Source organism: Acartia tonsa, chromosome 1 (genome assembly GCF_053477335.1).
Source record: "Acartia tonsa isolate MP-2025a chromosome 1, ASM5347733v1, whole genome shotgun sequence".
In the NCBI taxonomy this organism is placed as follows: Eukaryota; Metazoa; Arthropoda; class Copepoda; order Calanoida; family Acartiidae; genus Acartia; species Acartia tonsa.
The window spans coordinates 3,945,022-3,967,741 of record NC_137260.1 but is presented as its reverse complement, the minus strand read 5'-3'; the positions used below and the strand labels follow the sequence as shown (position 1 = coordinate 3,967,741).

The 22,720-nt window shown below is 31.2% G+C and overlaps 1 protein-coding gene across 1 annotated transcript in view; it reads left to right on the top strand.

Moving 5' to 3' along the window:
- Positions 1–1,753: 1,753 nt before the first annotated feature.
- Positions 1,754–22,720, top strand: part of LOC145331979 (uncharacterized) — a 32,776-nt gene continuing 11,809 nt past the window's right edge. Inside the window, exon 1 of the mRNA XM_080176906.1 lies at positions 1,754–2,102. Coding sequence (XP_080033032.1) covers positions 1,992–2,102 — 111 coding nt within the window. The 5' untranslated portion in view covers positions 1,754–1,991. The remainder of the gene's footprint in view (positions 2,103–22,720) is intronic.

Genomic DNA, 22,720 nt, shown 5'->3' with positions numbered 1-22,720 from the left:
GAATATTGGACTGGAAATTATCTTGGTACCCAAAGTTTTAATGAAAACGTTCTCTCATTGATTGATTTTCTTTGGGTACTTATTGTCTTATCCTTGGTAAAATTTTATGTTGGGGGTGGATTGCTATCCTTTTATCGAAATAAAAGAAACAAGTATGTGCATGACAACATCCATAAAAGCAAAGCTCTGAAACGGTATGACAAAAGGGCATTAACACTAGTAGAGTGTCAGAACTGAATAATCAGAATATAAATGTATAAAAGTCGAACATCAACAAAATTGTAAGTAAATATGCTGAACAACTGCTTAAATACAGGATGTTGTTAAAGAACATACTTTCATTTTTAGGACTTGAATATATAGATTATGACAATGTACTTTGTTGTCCTTGGAATCAGAATGCCAAAAATCAGACCAATCGGAAAATTTTATCATATAAAAATTTTATGTCAAAAAAGTTAAAAATCAACATGTTTAAAATGGACGCACGGACTTTCTGGTAATGATTATAGAGTTGCTACGTTTTATAAATCGTACCTAACTATTACAGGAATCAACATGCAAAGTTTGAAATCGATAGGACAATTCTAACCCTAATCATAGAAAAGCTTCGCTACTAAAAAGAGCATATATGGGAAGGGATATATAAACGGGGGGGAAATAATTGGACAATGGGAAATGGGTGATAAAATAGGCGACACTTTTCAATGGAATAACAAAACAAAAAACAACAAAGACTGGGGATAAATAAGTGAGCTATAACATATAAACATACAATTATGTTTTATATAAAACATGGAAAGTAGTACATCTGTACCTTAAAATCTCTAAAAAATCGGGGGATAAATTTGATTTTCCTTGCAATTTTCAGTCTTGAACGTGGTCATGTTTTAAGCTATTTAACTGTGGGTTGTCAACAAAATTTTAAAAAAATCTATCAATATAATTTCTTTTTTTATTTCTAAGCATATCATAGCTCTAGTATATAATACTCTTGCTTTTATACGATTGAAACCTCGGTAAAAATGGCTTAAAACTGCTTAATACATATAATACAATAATAGTTATTTCTCGCATCGTATTGTAAACAGCTTTCCGCGGATATAGAATGTACAATTATAAGATTAAAAACAGTTTTTTTAGACCCAAGGTGCCGAAGGCACGAGCTAAAAAAACTGGTTTTAATCTTATGATTGTACATTTTTATATTCGTAAAAAGCTCGATGTAATACGATACTAGACATAGTTTTTTCGTGTGGATGAGAACCGTTTTCTATCCATCGGATTCGAATGAATACGAGAAATAAATGAACAATTATTCCTCTCATCCTTTTTAGCATAAAGTAGTAATGTTTTTCTTTAAGCTAAAGATCTCTGAAATGCAGGTCCGAATCAGTTTTAAGAAACCTCTAAAAAAGTATTGGGTTGGTTTTAGGCCATTTTTCATACCTTTTTTTTTCACCCGTAGAGTTTGGACTAATTTTGATAAATTTAACTACTCATATGTCCCATAATAATTCCACCCCCCCAAAGCTACTTCTAGGGCTTAGCTTAAGTGTAAAGTGAGGGACTACTAAGTAAAAGCGGCTTTAACAACAAGTTCGTAGAATCAACGCACACACAAAAATTAGGCTCAACAATTCATGCACTCACACACACACACACACACAACACGCACACACACATAATGAAGCAAACCCGTCACGGCTGCGCACACACACACTCACACATATACACTAACCTCACTCAATCAGTTTGAAATTTGTTGTCTAAAACATAAGTGCTTTGATTATTAAAAGTGTCACTTTAAAACGTGCTTTTAAGCACTTAAATATTGTCCTTATATAGAATAAAGTTAAATAATGTGAAAATGAATTAAATTTTATTCATAAAAGTGTTTTTATTAAATAAATAAAAAAAAAAAATGAAAAGAAAAGAAACATAAATGACAATTTTTGACAAGTAAAAATTGTACCAAAAAAAGTGACAAAATGTTGTTAAAATTGTTACCATTGATTGGTTGTCTGGTGGGTGTTATAGACGGCTACTGTACTGGCATAGGAGCTAATCCCTCCTTTCTAGGTCCACCTAAAGTTGAACAGGTGTGTGGGGGCACTAATTTTATAATGCCTATAATATGTAGGAATATATATGATTTGGTTCAGTTAAAATACAGTAGGGCATGTGAAATGTTAAAAGATATATTAGAGTGACTAATTTGCAGGGAGAGAGGTGATATTGGACTATAAAATACGCTGGTACCCAAGGTTTTTGTAACCAAGTCATCTTATTTGTTGGCTCAAAAACTTGCAAACATGGAACTTGTTTATTTGTCCAGTTGAAGGGGCTGGGATGCTGTAAAAGGCTTGTATGGTGGTTTTGTTATTTTAGCCCACTTTATTTATTAGAACATGAAAATCTGATGTGAGATCCAAGTAATAATAAATACATATTAAATATTGAAATGAAAACTACTCAAATGCACAATTGTAAAGGATAAGACAATGAGCGATAAATTATGGTATTTAAAATTATCTGTAGATTCAAATTATTGGTTGAAATGTTTGATTACTGGTAGTTTGTACTAGGGTTGGGCTGGATACTTTTTTTGGCCGGATACCGGATACCGAATATCCGGCTGATTTCTAATGCCGGATATGCGGTTCCGGCCGGATATCTGGCCAACGTTCTATATCCGGCAAATTACAGGATATCCGTCCGGATAACCGAATATCGAGCATTGAAAATCAGCCGGATATCCGGACGGTAATTTAGAATGGCCGGATATCCGGTCCAACCCTAGTTTGTACCAACCTATGAAAATTTTTTAAAAAGTCACTGAAACTCTGAAATGAGAAGACATTGGGTACCAGCGTAATTTACAGTCCAATGTTCCCTCCCACCCTGGTAAACTGTAGTCTACCCAAGTGCCATGATATTGTTATGTATTGGTTAAGATAAAATATGTAACGCTAATGGATGTAGAATATACGTGGATATTATGACAGGGGAAAATTTTTCGTCAATTTAGGTTGCTAACATGGACATTTATGGTCAGTTCATTATTTTAGTAATAGGGGAAGTGGTAAAGGTGTTGGATTGGGGGAAATTGTTATTTTAGCCAGCTACAAGTTCCACTTTATTAAAGTACACGCGATAATCTGGTGTAAGATCCAAGTAAAATAAATCCATTGTACCACTGCTCAACCTCGGGTGTTGGGACTTACAAACTTGTTATTATACAACATTTAGCTACTTAAGGCTTACATTAAATTACAAATAGTATGTGCAGCGAAGCTACTCTATAATTCACTTTGTCTGTCCGACTGTTATCAGTCTGTAACGCTATGTATAATGTTATTTTCTCGACTGCTATTTAAAATAGAATGCTGATTTTAGTGAAGCATCAATAAAAATGAATTTTTGGCTTCTAAGGACATAGAAATTCTCTAATTTACTCAGATGTTTTTAGAGATAAACGGCTTAATTTTTTATTTTAAATTTGATTTTAATTTGAAATATTGCTTTGGGTTAATTAAAGTTTCTAAATATTGTGGTTTTATAAATAAATGAATTAATTCTTAATGCATCAATAGATACTTTAATATACAAATATAGGAACCCGGTATTAGTGTCGGACTGATTATGACGTAACAAAAAAGATTAGCCAATGAGAGGCTACTATGAATTTTACCATTGGTCAATAATGTCCTCTCATTGGCTAATTTTTTTTGTTACGTCATAATCAGTCCGACACTAATACCGGGTTCCAAATATAGATCAACATTTAAAAATTATAATGAAACACTGCTACGCATCTTCAAATCATAATTTAAGCAATTATTTTGTTTAAATGGAACACAGTAAAAGTGTCGGACTGATTATGACGTAAAAAAAAATTAGCCAATGAGACGCCACTATAAATTTTACCATTGATTAGTAATGGCCTCTCATTGGGTTTCTTTTTTTACGTCATAATCAGTCCGACACTTTTACTGTGTTCATACATAAATTTTAAAAATGAAGAAAAAGCCATCCCCATTTTCTTTCTCCCGAAGCATGAACAATTAAATAAAATATTTGAAGTCCAACCTTCCATTTTAAAGTTTACTTAAAAGGTTGCTTAATATGTATAGATACATTCCCATGCTATGTAATGAGTATGTTATCCCACGGATCTGAGGGTATAAGTTTTTATACAACCCCAATTACGATAAACAAGATAATCACTTCTACAAATGAATATTAATGGTCGAAAAGTTCTTTACAAACCATTGAAGATTAAATAAAAGTACCCATAGTTTTTGAGCTATGAAATGAAAGTTCTTTGGGTACGAGAAGAAAATAACAGTTCAATGTCCAATCCCTTTACTTCTTTGATGATCTAATCCCCTTAATCCTGTGTATATTATATATATACAACGCATTTAGTTTGGGATAACACAATTACAATAACAAATATGTGGAGTAGCTAAGCTCTTTTACAATTAAAACAAGGATCATTTTGTTCATTAGTAGCGCAGCAATAACAAGTAAACAATATAAAAAGAGATAAGACAAAAGTCGATTAATTGATGTACATCCCCAACAAACCATGATACACAAAATTACCTCTTTATGAAGATTATAATTAGTTAATTATTGAACTCAAATAAATGAACCATCCAATCGAAATTCAATAAAAACTCCCAAAAGTTGATAATCTAACGAATAAGAAAACGATATTATAAAAGATTAAGGACTAGTGTAATAAACAGCACATTGTCCCCTCTCTATCTGCCAAATAACGGATATTTTATAGCTGTAGAGTAGCTTTACTCTTAATGAATAAACATTTAGGTTTCGTGCACTTCACGTATGAAAGGGCAGATTACCCATTTTACGGGAAAATATATAAGTATATACGCCTAAAATTAAATTGATGTTACATATATAATCCACAGTTGCTGCAACCCTAAGGGCTTTGGTTCGAAGAGAGGGGGAGGGGTAAAGATAGTGTAAACCCAGCCTAGGCCTTTAATTTAACATTAATTAACCTAAAATTATCCTAAAGGCCTCTGTGAAGCTTTCTTAAAATGGATAACTTATTTTGTTCAGTGGTAAGGATGAACAAAAAATATATTTATATTTTGAAGAACTGACATTTAGAACGCAAATTTTTAAAATCTAAACTTAAAGGGCGAATATAGGTTCCATATGATATGAGCTTATATGAAAGGTGCCATTTCATACTTTTAGAATATCTATGCCAAATTTAAAAATTCAAAAAAATCCTTAAGTAGATTTTGCAATTTTCTGTTTCAATTGAACATATGATAAATGAGATTGACGACAAACGGTTTATTTTAGCCCTTTACAAGACTTTTTTTTTGACTATTTTGCTTAAGTTTGATTGACTATTACAATGGCACGCATCTTAAATGATAATTTAAATGTTTATTAATTTAGATTATATACTCTTTAATTCAATTTTTAAAAAGCGTAGAAATAATTTGCGTAGAAGTGCACCAATAGTTTTGACGAGGGTAGATAATACGTCTTAAAGTTTATTTTCTGTACAAAGATCATTGGTTAATTCTGGAAAATATAAAAACCCTAATGTACGCAATTTTAACACACACACACACGAACCTTAAAAAAACAGGGATTTGAAATCATTCTTCCTCCAAGAAAATTTTATCAATTATTTTTTTTTTACTTTTTACATTATTTGATGGTTTTTTAAACTTTTAAATATTTTACTTTATATAATTTGTATTAAGGTAGAAGATGGGTATATTTACCCCTGATTAATTGGTTTCCACGTTATTACGACTATCCTTTAACGAAAGCTTTTTAATTCAACCTTGCTACAAAGCCTTGTGTGATGCTAGGGTAGTTAAGTTCTTAGGGAACCACACTTATTACATAATATTATCTTGAGTTAGAAAGGTTTTAAGCTATAAACAGACTTATACAATTAGATATGTCAATATCCTTAAGTTATTTATAATCTATATAATGGCACCTTTGAAATAAGCTCATATTATATCAAACCTATATTCGCCCTTTAAGATTCCAAGAAAGACAAGTTTTTTAAATCTATAGAAGAAAACTTAAAACATACATACGTTATACAGACAAACACAAATTATATAACATCTTTTTAACTGTTTCCTTACAATAAGATGTCATTTTAAATGTTCATATCAAATTGAACAAATGAATTTAAATTTAGTCTTATTGTTGCTTCGCCAGAATAGGACAGATCCTTTATAGCGGCATTGGATCCATAACATTTCCTCTTTAATCCGTTAGTTCGACAGTTTTAAGGGAAGTTTAGTTTTGGTACTTGACAGGTTTTAAACTTTTTTTTCTATTTTAAAGTTAGTAAGTTTTTCAACCTATTTTTTAAAAAATACACTATTCTAAGACATGAAGATATATTTCGATTTTAGCAATCATTTTCAATTCATTTTGTCTAAAAAAATATAGGTATGAAACATTAGATAACAGCAAATATGATCAAACATATTAAACATACATTTATATTCTGGACGAACTATTTGTTACTTTGGCTAGCTTTTTGTTAACCTTTAAGTATTCTGACTTATAAGACCAATTTTTAAAAAAAGATACCTCATCTATATTTCCTTGTTGAATAGTGTCACCTGATGGTTGTGGTGTGGGTATCTGAGAACCTGGAGGGGGAGATCCTGCTGGTGGTGGGTCCCCATCCTCTCTGTTCTATTTTATAGAGTTTCTCTACTAAGGAACCTATTAAAAGAAGGAAATGTACTTTGTACCCCCCCCCCTAAAATTTAGAATTTTGATTAGTTATCAACAAACAATCGTAATCTACAGAAGGGGTAATTTAGTTTATCATCATTAGGAACCCTTTTTAGAAAGTAATTGAAATGTTGAGGGGGGGGGGGGTATTTCTTATCTAATAATTATATACTTAAAGGGACTGTGCCCAAAATTATTCATGGGGTTTATTAACCATCGAAGCGGCCAAATTTATGAATGAATCATTTACATTACATTTAGCTCTTTTATTATCAACAATAATAGAAAATATGTTAAGTTGTCCTTTATAGCGGTTTATATTTTTGTTAATTCCTAATCAGGATAAACAAAATTACCCCTTCTTTACATTACAATTAGTGGTTAAAACGTTTGGACATTCAACTTAATGAACCAACCAATCAAAATATAGAAAAAATCTCAAAGTAGGTAATTCAACGAATAAGAAAATTGTTATTATACTTTGGGGACTAGTGTAATAAACAGCCCAATGTCTTCTCCCTCCCTGGTTTAGTTGTCCTTTACAGCGGTTTAAATTTCTTCAGGGATCTTAAGGGATAAGATAATTAATTGAAGTTCACTCTAATTAGAAAAACAAAATTATCGTTTTTTTGTAATTAAAAGTCAATGGTTGAAAAGTTTGGACACTACAAATCTGAAACCAACCAATCAAATTCTTTGAGCCCATTGTTAAAATCTTTGGACATCAGTTTATAGAGTCGAATGTCCCCTTCCTCCCAGTAAATAATATTATTTAGCCTAAAAAATGTATACCCTTACTAATTATAATCTTTCTTAATGTAGTAATTTTAGATGAAATATTTTATGCCTCCTACCAGCGAAGCTACCCTAATGCTAAACCTTATTCGTATGTCCATCCAAGGTTAACTTAAATAGCTGTCATAAGATTACATATGAACATAAGTGATTCATGAGAATACTATGAAAACAAGGATGACATCATTCATAAAAGCGAAGCACTGAAACGGTAGGACAAACGGACATTAACACTTGTATAGTGTCAGAACTAATATAAATGAATAAGAGTCGAAGCAAATTTGTAAGTAAATTTGTTGGAAAACTGAATAATGTTTATGGACATACTTACATTTTTAGGACTTGATTATAGAGTTGCTTCGCTTATAATATTGTACTTTGTTGTCTCATGAATCAGTATACCAAAAATCAGATCAATAGGATAATTAGTTCACATAAAAATTAGTTGTTAAAAAAGTAAAAAAAATCAACATGTTTAAAATGGACGTACGGACATTCTGGAAATGATTGCTACGCTTTCTAAACCGTACCTAATTACTTATACAGGAATCACCATGCAAAGTTTGAAATCGATTTCGCTTTTAAAAAGACGTACAGAATTGTAAAAGGGATGAAGAGACAGATACGTTCGTGCAAAGTTTAAGATTTATAGGACGGTTCTAATATGATTAAATATACAGTAAAATTAATCTAAAAATATACTTGATTTTGGTGAGCCCTTGGACGTGTAGAAATAATGTTTATTATCTAAAGAAATGTTATTTTAAATTACATGGAATTTTCAAATTTTAGCTAAAATTTGTTTTCATGTATGTTGCCATCCTTGTTTTATGTTATGTTGAAACTACTTGTTCTTTATCTATGGTGCTTGCTCATTACTTAAAGATATTAAAATATGTGCATAAAATCTTTTTCTAAAATAGGAATATTTAATCTGAAGAAAATATAACTTACCTCTGAGTTTTCAATAAATTAATATATAAGTTTGTGTTTAGGTATTCTTAATATTACTTTTTATTGTTAGAAAGGTTGTTGCTAATATTTTGGTTTAAAAATCCCAATCCTTGTTCTATAGGCACTTTCTTTGTTAGATTAGCTAAAAAAAATCAAATAAAAATCCTCTTAAAATTAGCATATTCAAATCTTTTTAAATCAAAGACCAGTTTGCAAAATGAAACAAGGTATTACTTAATCAGGTGAATAGGATAGTTTTATCATACAAAAAGTTATAAATAATATATTTTAAATGGACGTACTAACTTTCTGGAAACGATTATAGTGTTGATACGCTTTCCAAATCGTACCTATTTGTTATAGGAATTATCATGAAAAGTTTAAAATTGATAGGACAATTCTAACATATGTAAATGAACGAAAAGGCTCACCATTACGGAAGGATGGACCAACCCTAATCCTCGCTTTTAAAACTGTATGAAAAGGTGTTTATTCACATAAAGATCATATTATATACACATTTCATTAGTATAGCATATGAATATCATGCTGATATCAAAGAGAGTGTGTAACACATTTTTCCAGTATGGCTTTGAAACGATTAATATCCGCTGGATTAGAACCGATTCTTAGCCATACTGTTAGACCGGGCCTTCGGCTCCTCGAGTCTAACAAATATATAACTTTCAACTATATTGTGAAAAAAGTTTAAGGAGCGCTAAAGATGATATTTTAGATGCTCTATTATATAAGCATTATTTTCATAGACTACACTGTTTACTTTAAAGGGATATGTTTTTCACACATGACCTAACTAAGCCCCGTATAACCTAGCTCAGCATGTGTTTACAAGTTTTCAAAGTTCTACTATACAATTTTCTATGTCTGTCTGTCTGTTTTGAGATTAACATTACTTTTATAAAATCATTTGATGTTATTGTCAGAGTTACTTTATGATTTTAAAAAAATAAGGATAACAACATCCATAAAAACGAAGCTCTGAAACGATAGGACAAACGAACATTAACACTTGAAGAGTGTCAGAACTGAATAATCAGAATATAAATGTATGATAGTCAAAACAAAATTAAAGTAAATTTGTTGAAAAAAATAAAGGAAAGTGTTTAAGGACATTTATAGGACTTGGTTATAGAGATGCTTCGCGTATAGCATTTTACTTTAGGATAATTTTATCATAAAAAAATTTATTGTTAAAAAAATTAAAAATCAACATGTTTAAAATGGACGTACAGACATTCTGGTAACGATGATATAGTGGCTGCGCTTTCTAAATTTTACCCAACTGTTATAGGAATCATCATGTAAAGTTTGAAATATATAGGACAATTTTAACATGCTTAAATCAACGATAAAAACCATCTGTTCCAGACGGACGTACGTACGGACGGACCGACCCTAATTATAGAAAAGCTTCGCTTTAAAAAATGATGATCATTATATAAGTTATGGACGGACGGACCAACAATAAAAGAAATGCTTCGGGCTTTTTGAAATAGGCTTAATTCAATTTCAAACTTTGCATGATGATTCCTGTAGTAGTTAGGTACGATTTAAAGCGAAGCAACCCTCTAATCGTTACTAGAATGTCCTTACGTCAATTTTAAACATGTTGATTTTTTAGCAACAAATTTTTATGTGTTAAAATCATCCGATTTGACCAAATTTACTAACAATTTCATTTCTACTTTTGTTCATTTATAATTTGATTTTTCAGTTCTTGCACTCTACAAGTGTTTATGTTCGTTAGTCCTACTGTTTTAGAGATTCGCTTTTACGGATGTTGTCATCCTTGTTTTGACTATCGACTCAAATTTTTGTTCCAACACATGTTTAGTTGTAAAATGTATCTTATATTACTTTTACTCATGCCAAAAAACAGCCTATAAATTATATGTTTTTAAAATATTTAAAGGGACACATTTCGGAAGATTAAAGTCCCTCCACATATTTTGACGTCATACGATAGAATAGCCAATAAGAGGCCAGTATACACTGCCTGTAATTGACCAATGGTAAATTTAATGCTGGCCTCTCATTAGTTATTCTATCGTATGACGTCATAATCTGTGGAGGAACTTTAATCATCTTCCACATTTTGGGGATTTTGAACTGTGAAAAATATCATATAATGCCAAACTCAGGGGGTTTAAGGGATAAGACAATGGGCGATGATTTGATATACCTTCCCAGTAATGATACACAAAATTACCTCATCTATAGATTAAGCTTATTGGTTGAAAAGTTTGGACACTACTTGTATCTAACCAACCAATACAAATTTATAGATTAACCTACGTTATTGGACCAACGAAAAAGATAAAACCTAGTGTGCCCTCCACCCCTTGCAGTAAAGCAGTAATTGTATTATCGCATCGTATTATAGACAGCTTTCCACGGATAACAAAGCTGGTATTCATTTCATGATATATATATTTTAATAATTTGTTTGTAATACGATGCTAAACATTATTTTTCAGTATGGCTTAGAACCGGGTCTAATCCTGCAGATATTGATCGGTTTCTAAGCCGTACTGAAATAGATTTTATACATTACTCTCACCTGTATCATCCAATTTTTAACTCTCCCCATAACATTAAAAAACCTTATTTATTCTTCGCTTTTATGGATGTTGTCATCCTTGTTTAAATTCAACCTTTTTTTATTCCATCATAGTATAATAGAACCTTATCTTATCTTGCATCTAAATTTATAAAAAAAACCTGGCTATTCAATTTGTCAAGAGAAGGTGTATTGTTAAACTTTAGCGCTTCCCCCTTAAAGTTCCATGTTGAGCATTTAACCCCCCCCCCCTCCCTCTTATTTTAGAATAAATTGAATTTTTAGTTTTTCTTTTGTTTGTTTATTACCGTATGTCAGGTTAGGATAAGTTTTGAAGGTGGGTTAATAGTGATAAATTTGCACTTTGTTATTTCTCGCATCGTATTATAAAAGGCTTTACGCGGATATAAAATGTGCAATTATAAGATTAAAACCAGTTTTTTTAGCCCCGAGATGCCGAAGGCATGGTCTAAAAAACTGGTTTTAATCTTATGATTGTACATTTTTATATTCGTAGAAAGCTGGATATAATACGATGCTAGACATAGTTTTTTCGTATGGATGAGAACCGGTTTCTATCCATCGGATTCAAATGAATACGAGAAAGTTATTCAACTTCTTCGAGCATGGAACACCTCAGGGCAAAGTATCATTATTTAGAAATATTTTTTCCTCAAATTTTTTGAATGAACATGAAATCTAGTATATGGAGATATAGCTGACCACTAAATTTAAAAATAATTAATTTAAGAAGAAATGATATTTAGAGAAAAAGTATTTTTTTAGTGTGGCAATTCTGTGTTCATATCTTTGATGCCGGGAGGGAGGGGACATTGGGCTGTTTATAACATTAGTCCATAAAGTTTAATTATATGTTTTACTTATTCGTTGGCTTAGTAACTTTAGGGAATTTTATAGAATTCTTATTGGTTGATTCATTTAGTTGAGTGTCCAAACGTTTCTACCAATAATTGTAATATACAGATAGGTAATTTTGTGAACTGTCATTTCTGATTTAAATTATTTTATCGGTCATTGGCTTATCCGGTTATCCCGTACTTGATGTATATCTTTACAAATATGCTTGTATGGAATAGATTTAGAAAATCTAGAGGTTAATAAAATTAAACTAATTGTCGAGGTGCACTTATTTTTAACTCCAGCTATTTTTATATTCTCATTGTGTGGACGATTTTTTTATTTTATTTTTTATTTCAAGATTTATCATTTTAGATTCTTTAACTGTTATGAATATGAAAATCATATTTAAAAGTCTAAAAGAATTATAACAAAAATCCTCAAAAGTTTTTGGGGGTATGTAGGTTTTTATCACAGGTTATATTTCCCATTATATCATTATAATGGATATTATGACAAGGTAAAAATTGTCGTCAATAGAGTACATGATTATCTGGTGTAACATCCAAGTGATAATAAATCCATTCCCATAAATGTTTCAAATTGTTTTTGTTTGACCTATTTGTATTTTATTCTGAGAACACTTATATTATACTAATCCCCCCCCCCCCCCATTGTTCCTAACCCCATATAAACAACTTTCAAACCTCTACAGAAAAGGCGTAGCCCAACACCCACACAATATTACACACACACATACACACACACATACACACACAAATACACACATACACACACATCATTTAAAAGAGTTTTAGACTGATCATAAATATGTTTTATTAAATTAAAACCTAAATATATTTTACTGTTAAGCATCTACAGGTTATAAATGTTATCTAATATAGGTTTAATGTAAACAAAAATATTTTGAATTTGTCAAATAACATTTTTTTAATTGCTATTTTGTAAAAGGTTTAGAAACAAAAAATATCTCGAATTTGAGGAATAATCCTTTTTTTTTTTTGGGGGGGGGGGGGTTGCTTTTATTCTGTTGAAAAATCTCAGCGTTGTTTATGCGCGATTTTAAAATGAAATTACTTGTGATAAAATACTGGATTAGACATTCTAATTTACCTCTATTCTAACGATAGAAAAACAAAACACAGCCCTTGTAAGTGCTAATTTTTATGACCAAATTTCAGGCCAAATATTTCAAAATGGGAAATATATAAAAACATATTTTGTTGAAATTGTACTGGTTGCCTTCGTCTTTTTAAGAAGATCCTCCTGTTTTTTTTTTGTCTCATTTCAAGTTTATTATCAAAATTAAACATTTCGTTATATATCTTTAAAATCTTCAGTATTAAAAAAATAATTTTATTCTTCCTATATCCTAAAGCGAGCACGGAGGTGTAGGGGGGTGTCAACACCACCATAAAATTTAATTTGAGAATTTCAACCCCCCTAAAAAAAATACACCCTCCTGACAAAACCCTGAGAATGCCACCTGTTATATCTAAGAATTCAACTAAAAAAGTCTTCTTCCTTAGAGTTTCTATTTGAGAATTTTATCTTATCTGAATGAGATAAGATAGTTGTCTGTCCGTTTGTTAATCAAAATCTTTGAAACGGCTTAGACGACTGTTACGTAAAGTTTTTTCTCGCATTGTTACTACATATATCCTTATACTAAAGTAACAGGATGTCTGTGTGTTTGTCTGTGTGTATGTGTGTTTGTGTGTTTGTACCGAAGGATCTCGCTAACCGCTGAACCGATCGGGTTCTCCTTAACAGGGTAGCTTCTCATAGGTCCCGGGAAGGTTTAAAACTATTTTGGGGGAGGGTACTACCACCCTCCCAAGAGAAATCGCCCCTAGAAAAAAATTATCCCTCCCGAAAAAGAGACTTGAACGAAACATAAACCAATTATTTCTCTAATTAGATATTTTAAATAAAAAAAACATTTAAATGCCACTAGAGGCCTCTAGGGGCGTAGCCGCTAGTTCTTAGATAAAGTAGTAAGGTTTTTTTGTCTGGAGCTTAAGATCTCAATAACTACTAAACTTATTGGGTTATCTAATTTAGTTAAGCTTTACTTAGGTTTTGTGCTGGTTTTAGGCTATTTTTTATTTTTTTATTTATTTCTTATGATGTGGCAGTTTTCAAAGAAGCTTTTTATATATCCTGGGTTGGTTTTAGAATATTTTTATGACCTCAACCGCCTTCCCCTAGAGACTTGGGGCGAAGCATTTAAGCTTTGTTCAGTAATCTTAAGGGATAAGACAATGAACAATAAGTTGATATACCTCCCTAAAAATTGTAATAGAACTATCCCTTTTGTAATTAAAATCTATTGGTTGCAAATCGATAATTTATGTGTTGAATGCATATGTATTTATTAAACTTTGGGTATAGAATACTTTACAGTCCAATATCCCCTCCCTCCTTGGTTTCTACAAAGATAAAAAGTTTATCAAAATATAAATTGAATGTGTAAAATCACACATGGAACCTATTTCAATTCATTGCAATGTTACAACTTTTTTTTATTCTTTGTGTTGAGTGATGTTTTGCCCAGGGAGGGGGGGGGGGGCAGTGGACTGTTATATTTACTGGTACCCAAACTTTTATAACCATGTAATCTTATTTGATGTACTAAAAACTTTGGGTACTTTGATTTAACATAATTGGTTCCAAACGATTAGTATCTAAACTTCACAATAATAAATGTAATCAAAAAAAGGGTTAATTTTGTTTATTATCATCAACGTATCTTATCCCTTTTGCGCAATATCTATTAAGATTTTAAAAAAAGGATTAAAATATCCATGAGTAGCGGAGAATAAGTGAAGTAGTTGCATACAGAGCTGGATCTTTTAATCATTTTAGTGGTGAGCCAGATCGGGGTGAGCCAGATCGGGGTGAGCCAACTTTCCACCAATGAGAGCACAGCATTTTATAAAATTCCGCGCTGTGATTGGCTGAAATTCGGCTCACCCCGATCTGGCTCACCACTAAAATGATTAAAAGATCCAGATCAGGTCTATTAAAAATATTCATATAAAGATGAAGGATAATAATGAAGTAACTATTTATATAATACGAACTATCTTAAATAACAGAATTGGAAATTGCCTTTTAGCGCAACTAGCGGAAAGACAGATACATTAACATTTTGGATTATAGAGTAGCTTCGCTACAAAAAACAAACAAGGATAAGAACACCATAAGTGGCGATATTCAAACTAAAATAAATTTTACTATCATATGATTCAAACCCTAATAAAAATCTGTCAAATAAGAGCAGATTATTTTCATATGTGTCACAATGAAATTAAATATATTAGATATATCTACTGCAAAGATCTTAATCTTAATAATCACTGAGTAATAAACCAATTAGAAGTCTATCCTTCAGACATACATACTGCCAGCACCTTATTATAAAGTAGCTTTGCTTAAAAATATGTATATATTATCAAACATAAAAATTATCACTGAACTTCAATAATATGTAGTTTATAATTCTGCCGCTAGGCGTCTTAATAAAACTTTTTTTTTCTGCAGTGTATATAAATAAATACATTTTACCTCTATTAAATAAATAATATTATTGTAAAACATAAAGTTATTGTTAAAGAAATGTTTAAGTATTAAATTTTTTATTTTAATTTTATTGAAAAACTGTAGGTTCCAAAAATTGTTGAATAATTCCTCTAAAACACATTCAGTTTTTACGTGTAAGAATGCTTAATAGCTTTTACACCCACAAGTATAATATAAGTAATTTATTTAGAGGCTGCATGAATCCAGCTTCATAACCACACACGAATCTTCCCCAATTGATCGTAAAGTGATAAGTCATTTGAATGATGTTAAGTGTCCCTTTAGAAGCTTAAAGTTGAAAAGTTAGAACACGTTTAGTTTAAACCTACCAATTAAGACTTCATATAGTTAACTAATGTTATTTAAAGCGAAAGAACGTTTTTGCAAAACATTGGGTACTAGAATTAATATAATTTCTCGTATTCATTCGAATCCGGTGGATAGGAACCGGTTCTCATCCATACGAAAAAACTATGTCTAGCATCGTATTATATCCAGCTTTCTACGAATATAAAAATGTACAATCATAAGATTAAAACCAGTTTTTTTAGCCTGTGACTTCGGCACCTCGAGGCTAATAAACTGGTTTTAATCTTATAATTGTACATTCTATATCCGCGGAAAGCCGTTTATAGTACGATGCGAGAAATAACTATTATAATACATTGTCTATCCCTTCGTTCCCTCCATTAAGTGCTATTTGATTGTTATCATCATTTATATAATTTAAATTTCATACTTGTCAGAACTTATGGAGAGATTTAGATTAAGTCCTTCAATTCTGACAAGGATGGCAGCATCCATAAAAGCAAAGCTGTAAAATAGGACGGAATGACAAACAAACAATAGCTCTTGTAGAGTGTCAGAACTTTATAAGCAGAACTTAATTTGTTTAAACCAAATTGAACAAACTTGTTACTAAATTTCGTAAATACAGTATACGCATTTCATTTGGTTTTAGGATTTAATTATAGAGATACTTCGCTTTTAATATAGAACCTTGCTGTCTTAGGAATCATTATTCCAAAAATCAGATAAATAGGATAACTATATTATATAAAAAGTTGTTAAAGTTTAAAATCAGCATATTTAAATGACTTTTATTATAATAACTTTAAAAAAAAAATCAAATGTTTCTGAAGATTGAAAATTAAAGACAAATGAATCCAAAATTGTCATGTTAATTTTAAAGCAACAAAAGATATTGCTGCATCCATAGTTTGGGGGGTGGTGTGGAGGGGGCTTTTAAACTACTCCCCTTATGAAACCAATAACCTTAAAAAAATACTCCACCATCTCGATAACTCCTGGATTGATACGGTTTTTTACTTTTGAAATAAATTTTTTGCTTTGCAATTTATAGATTTTATCATGCTTGTTAAATTTAATGAAGCTCAATTGTTGCATAATTTGTTTTTCTGTTTAAAATATCATTGTATGTTACTCATTAAATAATTAATCTTGAAACAAATGCATTCGAAATAAAATAAGTAAACAAAAGCACTTGGAACTTGTGTTATTTAATTATCATTTAATGTTAATATATATTTGTTTAATTCTTAAATTGTTTTAACAATTCATTTACAACACGCGTGAAATAATATAAATAGCTACATTATATTGTTTATTTCATTTTGAACCAGGTATTAAAGAAATTAAAGATTAATAGACAAGTTAATTTAAGAGACAAGTTAATTTAAGAGAAATAAAGAGAAAAGAGAGATAGAGAGAGAGAGAGAGAGAGAGAGAGAGAGAGAGAGAGACAGACAGACAGACAGACAGACAGACAGACAGACAGACAGACAGATAAACAGATAGACAGATAGACAGCCAGTCAGACAGACAGAGGGAGAAAATTTTATGATCGTTTATAGTGAGTGGGAGAAGTGAGATGTAATATTAGTTCGTTACCCATTGCCTTTTCCCTTAACTCCTGTGAGTATGCCTTTGTTGACAGACATAAATCAAATGTTTATTTGAAAATTGAATCTTGATAAAATATGAGGGTTGTCAACAGGCAGGGAGGCAGGGAAGGGGACATTGGACTGTAAATTATACTGGTACCCAATGTTTTATAAACTAACTCTCTCACTCTATAGCTCCAAAACTTTATTCATTTTGATTGGTTGGTTTAAACTATAGTTTTCTAAACTTTTCAACCAATAATTTTGATCTACACAAAAGGTAATTTTATTTATCACTACAGGAGATGTGCATCAATTTATCGTCCATTGTCTCATCCCTGAAGATTTCTTTAGGGTTCTAAAGGGATAAGACAATAGCTGATAAAATGTTTTACAACCTCAAGGATGAAACACACAAAATTACCCCTTTTTTTAGATTCTACAATTAGTTGTTGAAACGTTTGGATACTCAACTTAATTTTCCAACCAATCCACAAAGTTGTTAAGCTTACAAATAAGAATACGGAATTTAAAACTTTGGGGACTAGTGTAATAAACAGCCCAATATCCCCTCCCTCCCCGGATTTCTTATTGTCACTTGAACACATATGGGACACAATCACAAAATATATGAGGGAAGTGTTTATTAGGGCTCGGCAATTCCGAAGCCACTTTTTGTATGATTGATCAACCTAAAAATTAAAAAAAAAATGTAATTCGTAACTCACAGCTGAAGCCATAATCGTTTTAGATATATATATCACCATTTATATTGTAAATGAATTTTAGCTTTTCCAAAGCCATAGCCGTGTTGAGATTTATACGAATGCCGAGCCCTCGCATTAATATTGTTTAATTTCTTTGATTTTATGCCATACAGGAATATGTTATCAGGGTATAAAATAATATTCAAATTTATTATTTAAAATCATACCTTATTATTTGTTTTGGTATTAAAGTCGTTTTTTCAAATTTTTTTTATCCTTCTTTGATAAAAATTGACTTATAAGACTCTATTAAATTTCATAATTTTTCTTATTTGTCTACAATGCCGGGATCTACAGGGTAGATAAGACAATGGCTGATAAGTTTATGTACATCCCAATGATAATATACAGAATTACCCATTCGCTAGATAATAATTAATGGTTGAAACGTTTAGACACTTAACTTAATGAACCAGTCAATCAAAATTAGATAAAAGTCCCCAAAGTTGTTATCCCAGTAAAAAGAAAATGTAATAAACTTGCGCGCAATGATTACAAAATTTCAAAGATTAAATGTATTTGCTATTCACTGTTTTTTTTAAGTAAAAGGATTGAAAAAGATATAAAGCATAATTTGTAAAATATAATTGCGTATTTTACTATTAATAGCAAGCTTCCGTTATGATAAGGCAAAAATTGCAAAATGACTAGGATGGCAGCATCCATAAATGCGTATCTTTATTTATCTAAAAAAATGGCAAACGAAATACAAAACACTTTTGGAAATATTCATCATTTGCTAAGCCTGTACTAACAGACAAGACTAGAGATTAATCATGTTAGGTTATACCTAACTGTTATAAGAATCTTCATTGAAAATGCTTAAAGTTACAATGGAGCTATACGAATCGATATATAATTACTTGGATGTTGCACCAGATTTTCATTTACTCTAATAAAGTGATACATACAGCTGGCTAAAATAATGGTACACCATATAGACCCCTTTATCATATCCCCTTCGAAAGTTGACCAAACTTACCAATAAATAAGTTCCATATTAGCAAGCTAAATTGACGACAAATGTCCATAGCTAGACGAACACACAAAATGTAGAAATGCTACATTTAATAAAATTGTGTCAAAATAAAATGAAAGTCATAATATTTGGATATTTTGTATCAAAAAATACTTTTACATAAACCTGTTAAGATTTTGTTTATGTATTTTAAAAATTTGTTTTTCCGTACTACTAAAGCTATTTACACTTTTAGAAACTAGAATGAAAAAATCCATACAAAGTTTAGGAAACTTAGCAAGGCTACTCTATAATTTAAAATGTTCGTTTGTTTGTTTCGGTGGAAAAGTTAAGATAGACCTATACCCTAAACCAATGAGCATCATGTATGTCATTTATTCTATAAGTTGATCTGTAGGTTATACCACTTAAGACATAAATATATGAAGATTTATACATAAAGATTTCATAATTTATTTTCTATCTGTCGTTTTTTTACCAACTGAACATCTGATCTAAAATTCCAGGTATGATATTTTGTGCTTCGCTAATCCTTATACTAAAGTAACAGGATGTTTGTCTGTCTGTGTGTCTGTCTGTCTGTGTGTCTGTCTGTCTGTGTGTACCGAAGGATCTCGCTAACCGCTAAACCGATCGGGTTCTCCTTAACAGGGTAGATTCTCATATGTCCTGGGAAGGTTTTTAACTATTTTGGGGGAGGGTACTACCACCCTCCCAAAAGAAATGACAAAAAAATTGAAAATTTTCTTAAAATCTGGGAGACTTCAGCGTCAAATAAGGTGGTATCGTACATAAAAAATTAACTTTAACAAACAAAAACATTTAAAGTGCCACTAGAGGCCTCTAGGGGCGTAGCCGCAAGTCCTTATAATAAAGTAACAGGATGTTTGTGTGTTTGTACCGAAGGATCTCGCTAACCGCTGAACCGATCGGGTTTTCCTTAACAGGGTAGTTTCTCATAAGTCCCGGGAAGGTTTATAACTATTTTTGGGGAGTGTACCACCACCCTCCCAAGAGAAATTACAATAAATCGAATTTTTTTTCCTCGAATAGAGACTCCTACGTAACATTGCAAAGTGTCGTAGCAATTTAATAGAGACTCCATCGCAACATTGCAAGGTATCTTATAATTTTTTAAAACACCAAACATTTAAAGTGCCACTAGAGGCCTCTAGTTGTAAATATAGTCATCCTGTTTTTTTTGTATTTTCCTTTTTCTTTTTTACTGTTACAGACATACTGACTAATACTGTTAAATGAAATTGAAGAAAAGCTTTGCTTTCCCCTTAATGGTAACTATACCAAAATGACGTGACTAAAAGAAACCAGGGGGAGGGGAGATTGAGCTGTTTATTACACTAGATCCCAAAGTTTTATGGTAAGGTTTTCGTATTCGTTGGCATAACAACTTTGGGGACTTGAATTTTTGTTGGATAGTTTATTATGTAAAGTGTCCAAACGTTTAAACCAATAATTGTCACCTACAAAGGGTATAATCTTGTGTATCATCAATGGGAATGAACATCCATTTGTTTATTCCTTTAGATCCCTGAAACGAAACGCTAGTGTAACGCAAAAAAGGGTTTCACTATTTAAAAAATCGTTCTGACTCTATTAAAATTTACTAAAATGTTTTCTTATTGTGTAATTAAACACTTTTCCGTAGATAAAAAGTTAGTATTATGGATAATGCATCCGAAGTACATCTATTTTTCTTTAATGAAAATATTTATTCGCTCAGATAAATTCAAATTTAAAACCTTTTGCAAAATGCATGATTTAAAAAAAGGTTGGCTTAAAATTAAATTCATAAATGTTATGTATATTTCCTGTTTTGTGACTTGTTTCTCATTTACTAATGACCCCTTGAATAGCAGAAGAAAACAAATTTACATTGATGGGTCTAAATGATGTTACTTCAATGATTAAACAATCTTTTCTTTAACAAGGATGACAACATCCATAAAAGCGAAGCACGCAGGACAATCGGACATTAACACTTGTATAGTGTCAGAACTGAATAATAGGATATACTTACATTTTTAAGACTTGATTATAGAGTTGCTTCGCTTATAACATTATACTTTGTTGTCCCAGGAATTAATTTACCAAAAATCAGATCATTCGGATAATTAGATTACATAAAAATATGATGTTAAAAAAGTAGAAAAATCAACATGTTTAAAATGAACGTACGGACATTCTGGTAATGATTATAGAGTTGCTACGCTTTCTAAATCGTACCTAACTACTACAGAAATCACCATGCAATCGATAGGACAATTCTAACATGCCTAAATTAACGAAAAAAGCTATCTGTCTCAGACGTACGGACGGACGTACCGACCTTAATTATACAAAAGCTTCGCTTTAAAAATTGTATCTTTATCATAATTATTATTTAGTAGTAGGTTAAACTTGAATATAATTTGCATTTACCATCTTACATATGTAATTCTTAATACAAACATGTTTAATACACAGGGAGGGAGGGGACATTGGACTGATAATTATACTGGTACCCAAAGTTTTATTTACCACCCAACATATGTAATTCTTAATACAAACAAGTGTAATACACAGGGAGGGAGTGGACATTGGACTGATAATTATACTGGTACCCAAAGTTTTATTTACCATCAAACATATGTAATTCCTAATACAAACATGTGTAATACACAGGGAGGGAGGGGACATTGGACTGTTAATTATGTATACTGGTACCCAAAGTTTTATTTACCACTCAACATATGTAATTCTTAATACAAACATGTTTGATACACAGGGAGGGAGGGGACATTGGACTGGTAATTATAATTTATACTGGTACCCAAAGTTTTATTTACCACCCAACATATGTAATTCTTAATATAAATATGTGTGATACATAGGGAGGGAGGGGACATTGGACTGGTAATTATAATTTATACTGGTACCCAAAGTTTTATTTACCATCCAACATATGTAATTCTTAATATAAACATGTGTAATACACAGGGAGGGAGGGGACATTGGACTGGTAATTATGTATACTGGTACCCAAAGTTTTATTTACCACCCAACATATATAATTCTTAACACATACATGTGTAATACACAGGGAGGGAGTGGACATTGGACTGGTAATTATACTGGTACCCAAAGTTTTATTTACCACTCAACATATGTAATTCTTAATATAAACATGTTTAATACACAGGGAGGGAGGGGACATTAGACTGGTAATTATACTGGTACCCAAAGTTTTATTTACCACTCAACATATGTAATTCTTAATAACATGTTTGATACACAGGGAGGGAGGGGACATTGGACTGGTAATTATGTATACTGGTACCCAAAGTTTTATTTACCACCCAACATATGTAATTCTTAATACAAACATGTTTAATACACAGGGAGGGAGGGGACATTAGACTGGTAATTATACTGGTACCCAAAGTTTTATTTACCATCCAACGTATGTAATTCTTAATACATACATGTGTAATACACAGGTAGGGAGGGG